We start from the raw sequence: 10,800 nt of genomic DNA, 5'->3' as shown, positions 1-10,800 counted from the left end.
CTCTCTCCCCTCCCATCTCTCTCTCTCTTTCTCCCTCCATCTCTCTCTCTCTCTCTCTCTCTCTCTCTCTCTCTCTCCCTCCCATCTCTCTCTCTCTCTCTCTCTCATCTCTCTCTCTCTCCCCTCCATCTCTCTCCTCTCTCTCTCCTCTCTCTCTCTCCCCTCCCATCTCTCTCTCTCTCTCTCCTCCCCTCCCATCTCTCTCTCTCTCTCCCCTCCCACTCTCTCTCTCTCTCTCTCTCCCTCACCTCCTCTCTCTCTCCTCCTCTCTCTCTCTCTCCCTCCCCCATCTCTCTCACTCTCTCCCTCCCCCCCATCTCTCTCTCTCTCACCCCTCCCCCCCAACTCTCTCTCTCTCTCCCCTCCCCCCCAACTCTCTCTCTCTCTCCCTCCCCCCCCATCTCTCTCTCTCTCACCCCTCCCCCCCCATCTCTCTCCTCCCCTCCCCCCCCACTCTCCCTCCCCCTCCCCCCCCACACACTCACACCTCCCCCCCAACCCCACTCTCTCACTCTCCCCTCCCCCCCCCCCATCTCTCTCTCTCTCTCCCCTCCCCCACACACTCTCTCTCTCATCTCTCACCCCTCCCCCTCCCACTCTCTCTCTCTCCCCTCCCATCTCTCTCTCTCTCTTCTCCCTCCCATCTCTCTCTCTCTTCTCCCCTCCCATCTCTCTCTCTCTTCTCCCCTCCCATCTCTCTCTCTCTTTCTCCCCTCCCATCTCTCTCTCTCTTTCTCCCCTCCCATCTCTCTCTCTCTCCTTCTCCCTCCCTCTCCATCTCATCTCTCTCTCTCTCTCTCCTCCATCTCTCTCTCTCTCTCTCCCTCCCATCTCTCTCTCTCTCTCTCCTCTCCCTCCATCTCTCTCTCTCTCTCTCTCTCCCCTCCATCTCTCTCTCTCTTCTCCCTCCCATCTCTCTCTCTCTCCCCTCCCATCTCTCTCTCTCTCTCTTTCTCCCTCCCATCTCTCTCTCTCCCCTCCCATCTCTCTCTCTCCCCTCCCATCTCTCTCTCTCTCCCCTCCCATCTCTCTCTCTCTCCTCCCATCTCTCTCTCTCTCCTCCCATCTCTCTCTCTCTCCTCCCATCTCTCTCTCTCTCCTCCCATCTCTCTCTCTCTCCTCCATCTCTCTCTCTCTCCTCCCATCTCTCTCTCTCTCCTCCCATCTCTCTCTCTCTCCTCCATCTCTCTCTCTCTCCTCCCATCTCTCTCTCTCTCTCTCCCTCCCATCTCTCTCTCTCTCCCCTCCCATCTCTCTCTCTCTCCCCTCCCCCCCATCTCTCTCTCTCTCTCCCCTCCCCCCATCTCTCTCTCTCTCTCCCCTCCCCCCCATCTCTCTCTCTCTCTCCCCTCCCCCCCATCTCTCTCTCTCTCTCCCCGCACCCCCCATCTCTCTCTCTCTCTCCCCGCACCCCCCATCTCTCTCTCTCTCTCCCGCACCCCCCATCTCTCTCTCTCTCTCCCCGCACCCCCCATCTCTCCCTCTCTCTCTCCCGCACCCCCCATCTCTCTCTCTCTCTCCCCGCACCCCCCATCTCTCTCTCTCTCTCTCCCCGCACCCCCCATCTCTCTCTCTCTCTCCCGCACCCCCCATCTCTCTCTCTCTCTCCCCGCACCCCCCATCTCTCTCTCTCTCTCCCCGCACCCCCCCTCTCTCTCTCTCTCTCCCCGCACCCCCCCTCTCTCTCTCTCTCTCCCCGCACCCCCCATCTCTCTCTCTCTCTCCCCGCACCCCCCATCTCTCTCTCTCTCTGCACCCCCCATCTCTCTCTCTCTGCACCCCCCATCTCTCTCTCTCTCTCTCTCCGCACCCCCCATCTCTCTCTCTCTCTCCGCACCCCCCATCTCTCTCTCTCTCTCTCCGCACCCCCCATCTCTCTCTCTCTCTCTCCGCACCCCCCATCTCTCTCTCTCTCTCTCCGCACCCCCCATCTCTCTCTCTCTCTCTCCGCACCCCCCATCTCTCTCTCTCTCCGCACCCCCCATCTCTCTCTCTCTCTCCGCACCCCCCATCTCTCTCTCTCTCTGCACCCCCCATCTCTCTCTCCGCACCCCCCATCTCTCTCTCCGCACCCCCCATCTCTCTCTCCGCACCCCCCATCTCTCTCTCCGCACCCCCCATCTCTCTCTCCGCACCCCCCATCTCTCTCTCCGCACCCCCCATCTCTCTCTCCGCACCCCCCATCTCTCTCTCCGCACCCCCCATCTCTCTCTCCGCACCCCCCATCTCTCTCTCCGCACCCCCCATCTCTCTCTCCGCACCCCCCATCTCTCTCTCCGCACCCCCCATCTCTCTCTCCGCACCCCCCATCTCTCTCTCCGCACCCCCCATCTCTCTCTCCGCACCCCCCATCTCTCTCTCCGCACCCCCCATCTCTCTCTCCGCACCCCCCATCTCTCTCTCCGCACCCCCCATCTCTCTCTCCGCACCCCCCATCTCTCGCTCTCTTTCCGCACCCCCCATCTCTCTCTCTCTTTCCGCACCCCCCATCTCTCTCTCATCATGTACCCCACCCTCCGATTTCTGTTCCTCTCTCTGACCACTGCTGAGAGCAGGAACAGTGGTTCCAAACTTCTGAGAGATTTGTGGTTTTCCAGCTGGCAAAAAAAATCAGATCCCGCTGGAAAACTCCAAATCTGTCCGAAGTTTAGAAATCCCTGTTCCTGCTCTCAACATCTGTCAGCTGTGTCTCTGGAAAGAAGCATTAAAGATCTGAACTTAGAAATTCCAATTCAGATGTGAAACTGACTGTGATTTTTTTAAAAAGCCAGTCTGGTCAGAAAGAAGAAGCCAATGGGAAATTTCTCAACCCTGAAGTTACCAGTCACGGAGCTTAAAATATTTTACCACGGACATGTTGCCGACCCCTAGGCAAAACTGTGACAAATGGTTGCAATGTAGGCAAATAAGAGGTCATTTATTTTGGAGCTAAACAGAACTGGGTACTTTCTAATTAGTCTAAAGCTAGTGGAGGCCCAAAGAGACTTGGGGCCCAGGTACACAGAGCATTATAATGTGATTACATGTACAGAAAATAATTAAAAAGGCTAATGGAATGCCAGCCTTTATATCTGGAGGACTATACTACAAGGGGGCCGAAGTCATGCTGCAGCGATACAAAGCCCTGGTTAGACCACGCCTGGAGTGCTGCAAACAGTTCTGGGCATCACACCTTAGGAAAGGTGTATTGGCCTTGGAGAGAGTGCAGCGAAGGTTTACCACAATGATACCTGGACTCCAAGAATTAAGCTACAAGGAGAGATTAAACTAGGGTTATATTCCCTAGAATTTAGAACGTTAAGGGGTGATTTCATATAAGTATTAAAGATATAGAGGTAGATAGATTCTTGATAAGCAAGGGGGTGGAAGGTTATTGAAGTAGGTGTAAATGTGGAGTATTCAGTTCAGCCATGAACTTATTGAATAGCGGAGTAGGCTCGAAGAGCCGAGTGGCCTATTCCTGCTCCTAATTCCTATGTTCAGGCAACAGATAGGTAGACTGGAAGAAACCTTTTCCACTTGTTGGGGAGTCTAGGATAAGGGGGCATAGTCTAAAAATTACAGCCAGGCTTTCAGGAGTGAAATTAGGAAGAACTTCTTCACATAAAAGGTGGTAGAAGTTTGGAATGCTCTTTCGTCAACAGCCAACTGATGTTAAATCAACTGTTAATTTTAAAACTGACACACCGATTTTTGTTAACCTAATGGATATGGGGCAAAGGCGGATAAATAAAGTTAGGTCACAGATCTGTCACGATCTCGCGGAATAGCTTCCTCTGTTTTTCTTTGCAGAACTGCACCCAGCCCCATCACTTGGCTCATACCTGTGATTCCAAGGGTCTGCAGCATTCCTTCATCTCCCAGGTGCAACAGATTCGTGCTAACAACTGGCCCAAGGTCACGCACTGCTCGGTTGTAACGCATGCAATCCACTCGGGACAGGCTTTCCTCCTCCCCAAATAGCACTTTGGAGATGTGAGAGGTGACTGGGCTTGAAGGGCGGGTGGGGTTGGCTGAACGGATGGGAGAGCGGAGCGGAGAGTTGAAAGCGCTTCCAATTTCTGAGGCTGTGTCTGTGCTCTCGTTGCTGGGGGTCGGAGAAGGCTGGGAATGGGGGGGAACGCCACCTCCAATGGTTTTTATGGAAAGGGGAATCGACAAGTCCTTTTGGGATTCCTTTAGCTTCTCAGTCAGCATGTTGATAGTGTTGGGCTGCAGAAGGGAGAGTTGCTCGCCAGGTCGTTGCTCCTGTAACAGATGGCTCTTCTTTTTATACCTACACATGGGGAAAGAATAGAAATAAATTCTGTTTGTAGCTGAGGCAATGGAGGAAATATCTTATCATATTACAGTTGCATACAACATGCACAATAACCTGCTTAGATTGGAACTACACTAAAAATGAACTGAGGATGTGTATCAGTGTGTGGCCAGGTAGGTATTAGACAAAGCCATGCCAAGGCTCCCCTGAAATTCAGTGGATGTATTATTGGTGGGGTGGTACTGAGCCTTGTTTGCAGGCTTGATCCCTGACCTTTGGTGAGCTATAGTTGTTCTCTGTGTCCATAGGCCAGTAAGGCAGTTAGGTTTCTCATTCCTAATGACTATCCTACGGCATAGGAGCAGGAATAGGCCATTCAGCCGGTCAAGCCTGCTCCACCATTCAGTTAGATCATGGCTGATCATCTACCTTAACGCCACTTTCTCGTGCTATCCCCAGATCCCTTGTGTCATTAGTATCCAGATATCTGTCAATTTCTGTCTTGAACATGCTCAATGATTGAGCTTCCACAGCCCTCTGGGGTAGAGAATTCCAAAGATTCACCACCCTCTGAATTGTATCCTAGCAAGAGTTGGTGCCTTCAAAAGTGCATGGGGAGATAAATGGGGAGGAAGCAGAAGTGAGCCTATGTCCTGGAACTGGATAAGGCTCTGCTAGCTCACTAAATATAGGCACCATAGGTCCATGCGCAAACACAGCTGGTGAGTACCAGTAGAGAATTTGACTAAGAGGAAACATCACAGTCTAGTCCATCCTTTCGTCGTTCAGGGTTCACTGAATAGCAATTAGGAGTGAGAACCTTGGCTGACTCTTCTGATCCTTCATCCAGACCAACTGCAGCATCCGCTTCCCTGGCTGAGATCAGCTAAATCCACAGACCTAGAATTAAACCTGGGATCTCCTTGCTCTAAACAGTTCAGTTCTACCCGAAGTTGGTGTACTTATCAATCCAGTCAATAGGGGAAGTTTGGGGGTATTTTAGATAATGACGATAGTATGATTGGACAGACTACAAGAGGGGAAAGGATATATCAGCTCCACTAATTGATAGCAAAGAACAGTTTTTAGAACCATTGATTCGTCGTCCTGTTTTCTAGCTGGTTTCTCCTCTTCTCAAGGTGGCGACTCCTTGCTGCGATATGCTAGCAACAGTTCATGGATACAGTTCGGAAGTTGAATCCCTGGGTGCTGACTGTGCACTGGACTGACCTGATAGCTGTGTTGGTATTCTGACAATCTTCCTCCTCTTCCTCATCGTACTCGTCATCATTGTCCGAGTAACGGTGGTGCTGTGGTTTGGGCAGTCGGCCACGACCAACGCCAGACGCAAGATCTTCCTCTTCCTGTGGGAGATGACAACAAGCGATAACAACTGACTTTGCTACCAAAGTTGAATCAACCAGTTCGCTCCGACTGGATTTAAGAAAAACGGCACTTCTGAAAGTGTGGCGCTCCCTCAGTCTGTACTGGATTGTCAGCCTAGATTGTGTTCACGTCTCTGGAATAGAACTTGAATCTTCAGCCTTCTGATCCAGAGGTGAGAACACTGCGCAGTGAGGCACAACTGAGATTTAGATAGCTAATCTGGCAAGATGGGGTCACTTGTAAATTGCTTACTTGATCCATCGTCTTCAAAGCTACCACCTTTGGTCCCTGCTACAAACTCCATTCCCTAGATACTGACTCCATCCCTCTGCCTGGCAACTGTCTGAGGCTGACCCAAATTGTTCCCAAGATGAGTTTACAACCACATATCTGGCTATCACTAAGGCCGCCTACTTCCATCTTCAGAACATCGTCCAACTTCACCCCTACCTCAGCTCATCTGTTGCCTCTCATCTTGATTATTCCAACATACTCCTGGCCAGCCTCCCACATTCTACCCACCACAAACCGGAGTTCATCCAAAACTCTACTGCCCATGTCCTTGCTCGCACCAAGTCCTGTTTCACCTATCACCCCTATGCTTCCTAACCTACATTGGCTCCCAGTTAAGCATTGCCTTGATTTTAAAGTTCTCATCCTCGGTTTCAAGTTTTTCCTTGGCCTCGCTTCTCCCTAATTCTGTAACCTCCTCCAGCTTCACAACCCTCTGAAATATCTGCACTCCTCTAATTCTGATCTCTTAAGCATGCCTGATTTTAATCACTCCATTATTGGTGGCCCTACCGTCAGCTGCTTAGGCCCCAAGGTCTGGAATTCTTTTCCTAAACCTCTCTGCGTTTCTACCTCTCTTTCCTCCTTTAAGACACTCCTTTAAACCTACCTTTTTGCCATGCTCATCACCATCTGCCCTAATATCACCTTATGTGGCTCAGTGTCAAATTTTGCTTTGTAGCATTACTGTGCCTTGGGACATAAATGCGCTAAGGAAATACAAGCTATTGTTGTTGTTGATCTATGTGTTACAAGCCTACGTTACCAATGCCTCATACTTGGATCTCAGCCATGGCTCAGTAACACTCTCACCTCTGAGTCAGAAGATTGTGGGTTCAAGTCCCACTTTGGAGACTTAAGGATATAATCTAGACTGACACTCAACTGCAGTACTGACGGAGTGTTACATGATTGGAGGTGCCGTGTTTTGATAAGGCATTAAAGTGGGGCCCTGCCTGCCCTCTCTGATGGACCGTAAAAGAGCTTTGAAAAAGAGCAGGGTGTTAGAACTTGGATGGCCAGGCGGTGAAGGATAGAATACTGCACTCTCTATAAAAGTTACAAGCTTTTATTCACAGAGGCAAGCATTGCATGTCATACATCTCCAACCAATAATCCCTCTTTCAGCTTGCTCCTATAGCCAATTAACAAGGGGCACTCTCCTCAGGGTCCTGCCAATATTTATCCCACAATTATCACAGTGCTACTTGTGAGACCTTGATGTATGCAAATTATCTGTCATGTTTCCTACATTACAACAGTTACTTCAAAAGTGATTCATTGGGTGTAAAGCGCTTGGGGATGCCTGAGGTGGTGATACTTGCTATATAAAAAAAGCTCCCTTTTCTTTTTATCTAACAACTTAAAGAGAACCTCATTTGAAAAAGATGCATGGTTCAGCACAGTAACTTCTCTCAAATAGCTCTGCACACTGGGTGGGCAGGGGGAGAAACTGCACGCCAGGGCCTGGGTCAGTGGGGGGGGTGTTGGTGGTGGGGGGGGGCGGGGGGGAGGTGGTGAAAAGCAATGCATGTGAAGGTTAAACCTTATAAAAATGAGGGAGACTAAGGTAAGCAGTAGCACTCTGTTGCTGGTAGTTTACCAAGTGTACCAATAATTTACAAAGTTGGGGTGAACCTTGCAAACTGCTGTCCCATCAATGAGCAAGAGGAAGAAATGAGAAACCCAGTTATTTCAATCACTGAAGCCTTTGCAATTATCCCTCAGTTTTCTCCTGTCCTGATGTAGCTGACTCCAGCTGTGGTACAGTTCTATGGTATTGAACAGCCTGCAATATTTTACCTAAGTGGATGTTCCTCCTGGGTAAACACATCAGCAAGCCACGTGACCGCGGCAGGATTAGATGATGAGCCCAGTCGACTCCTGTTCCCCTAACCCTGTGACACCAAGTCTAACTGCAGCAGCTCAACCTGCTGCCCAAGCTGAAACCAGCCAACTCGGCGCAGACCTGGGAAGCAGCATGGGACCTTCAGGTTTGCGTGGCTCAGTTGCAGTTACCCATCAAATCTACTGGGGGAGCCACCAACTTCAAAATTACTACAGCAAATTCTACCACTAAAAAGCAAAAGTTCTTTCGGTCGATCTGAACATTTCAAGAACACAGATCACACCAACAGGACAAGTCCACAATTAACTTAGCAGGACAGTGGAGACCAACTTCAATAACTAAATAGCAGTTGCAAGGCTTTGGAGGAAAGAGCAGTTAAGTGCGACAAAATGGATAGCTCTTTCAAAAAACTGGTACAAGCACAGCAAGCTGAATAGCCTATTTCTGTGCTGTATGATACTGGTGATTAGAGGCGTTCACAAATCATGAGGAAGAAAGGTGGTTAGTGTGGGACACCCTGCTATTAAAAAGAGCATGCAGTATGACATTCACCAAAGCAATTCGAGCATGGACTATAATATGATATTAACACTCTGATCAAGCTTTAGGTAACTGTCCCGAATATGGGTGAACATGGTTTTCAAGACAAATTGGCTCCAGGCTGTACAGAGAATTTAGTAATTTGGACACTGAAAAGGCCTGGAGCAGGGGAGGGTGGGCAAACTTGTACACACATGGCAGTTTAGGCTGGCCTTGCCTTCTCAAGTCAACGGGCACTGAGCTGTAATTGTCATTAACGCATTCTTACCAACAGCAGAGAGATTCATTATCTCTAGGATGCAAATGTTATATCCCTGTTTAAAAAAAAAAGGGAGAGCAATAAACCCAGCAACATTTGGCCAGACAGCTAAACATTAGAGGTGGGGGAACTTTCAGAAACAACAATCTGGGACAAACTTAAGTGGCATTTGGAGAAATATGGGTTTATGAATGAAAGTCAGCAGGAGTTTGTCAAAGGCAAATTGTACTTGACGAACTCAGTATGCGTTCTTTGATGATGTAGCGGAGAGGGTTGATGAGGGTAGTGCTGTTGATGTTGTGTATACGGACTTTCAAAAGCATTTGACAAAGTACCACATAATAGCGGCAGCATGGACAGAAGACTGGCTGACTGGCTAAGAGACAGAAAGCAAAGATTAGTGGGGAATGGTTATTTTTCAGACTGCAGGGAAGTGTACATTGTTGTTCCCCAGGGGTGGGTATTAGGACTACTGCTCTTTTTGATATATATTAATGGCCTGGATTTGGATATATAGGGCATAATTTCAAAGTTTGCAGATGACACGAAACTCCGAAATGTAGTAATCAGTGAGGATAGTAACAGATTTCAGGAGTACATGGGTGGATTTGTGAAATAGGCAGACACATTGTACATGAAATTTAACACAGAGAAGTGTGAAGTGATACATTTTGGTAGGATGAGGAGAGGAAATATACATTTTATAATTTTATAAAGGAGACAACTGGAGGTGTATGTATTCTAATCATGAAGATGGCAGAACAAGTTGAGAAGGCTGTTAAAAAGCATTTGGGATTCATGGCTTTACAAATAGAGGCATAGAGTACAAGAGCAAGGAAATTACGCTAAACCTTTATACAACACTGGTAAGGCCTTAGCTGGAGTATTGTGTTCAATTCTGGTCATCACACTTTAGGCAGGATGTCAAGGCCTTGGAGAGGGTACAGAAGAGATTTACTAGAATGGTACCAGGGTGAGGGACTTATGTGGTTAGACTGGAGAAGCTGGGGTTACTCGCCTGAGAGCAGAGAAGATTAAGGTTCTGATGAAGGGTCACTGACCTGAAACATTAACTCTGCGTCTCTCTCAATAGATGCTGCCAGACCTGCTGAGTATTTCCAGCATTTCTTGTTTTTGTTCCAGATTTCCAGCATCTGCAGTGTTTTGCTTTTATTAAGGTTAAGAGGAGATTTGATAGAGGTGTTCGAAATCATTAATGGTTTTGATACAGTAAATAAGGAAAACTGATTCTAGTGGCAGTGGACTCATTTAAAGGTGACTGTTAAAAGAACCAGGGGCAACATGAGGAAACTATTTTTTGCACAGCTAGTTGTTGTGATTTGGAATGCACTGCCTGAAAGGGCAGTGGAAGCAGATTCAACAGTAACATTTAAAAGGGAATTGGATAAATACTTGAAGGGAAAAATCATTGCTGGGGTGTGGGGGGTGCAGGGGGTAAGGGCAGGGAACTGGAACTAGCTGGATAGCTCATTCAAGGAGCCGGCACAAGCATGATGGGCAGAATAGCCTCCTGCTGCGTTGCATCATTCAATGACTTGATGAAAGAAACATTTTTTAAAAAGAGAACTTGCATTTACTTAGCCTCTTTCACAGCCTCAGAATTTCTTTACAGCTAATGAATTACTTTTGAACGGCAGTCGGTTATAATGCAGGAAATGGCAACCAATTTGTATACAGCAAGGTTCCCCATACAGCAATGAAATAAATAGAGAGATCATCTGTATAATGATGTTGGTTGAGCAATAAATATTGGCCAGGTCACCAGGGAGAAATAGTGCTGTGGGTTCTTTTGCATCCATCTGAAAGGGCAGTAGGGGCCTTGGACGTTCCATCTGGAAGGTGCTACCTCTGATCATGCACTCCCTAGATTACGTACTCAAGTCTCTGGAGTGGGATTTGAACCCGTAACCTTCTGACTCAGAGGCAAGAGTGCAACCCACTGAGCCAAAGTTTGAGTCAAAACAGCAGTGTCAGCATTGCTGGGTCAGTCTTCATAACCCCCATGTACCAGAGTGTGCTCTAAAAACATATGTGACAGCTGGTGGGAAATGAAAAAACTATTTCAGAGAACAGGGAAGTGTAAATTTAGAGAAAAAAAAGGGGGAATTTGTTTTTGGTTTCACTTAATAACTTGGCCAATGAGAGCCAAACCTCAACCTAGCTTCGACAAGTGATCTGTAACTATCCAACTAT

The 10,800-nt window shown here is 48.3% G+C and overlaps 1 protein-coding gene across 1 annotated transcript in view; it reads right to left on the bottom strand.

Moving 5' to 3' along the window:
* Positions 1-10,800, bottom strand: part of bap1 (BRCA1 associated deubiquitinase 1) — a 51,818-nt gene that overhangs the window by 14,988 nt on the left and 26,030 nt on the right. The window contains exons 10-11 of the mRNA XM_068052257.1: positions 5,492-5,625; positions 3,825-4,276 (exon numbers count right to left, since the gene is read on the bottom strand). Of these exons, the coding sequence (XP_067908358.1) occupies positions 3,825-4,276; positions 5,492-5,625 (586 nt within the window). The remainder of the gene's footprint in view (positions 1-3,824; positions 4,277-5,491; positions 5,626-10,800) is intronic.

The sequence above is a fragment of the Heterodontus francisci genome, chromosome 19, assembly GCF_036365525.1.
Source record: "Heterodontus francisci isolate sHetFra1 chromosome 19, sHetFra1.hap1, whole genome shotgun sequence".
NCBI classification, from domain to species: Eukaryota; Metazoa; Chordata; class Chondrichthyes; order Heterodontiformes; family Heterodontidae; genus Heterodontus; species Heterodontus francisci.
This window is presented reverse-complemented; position numbering and strand designations above follow the sequence as displayed.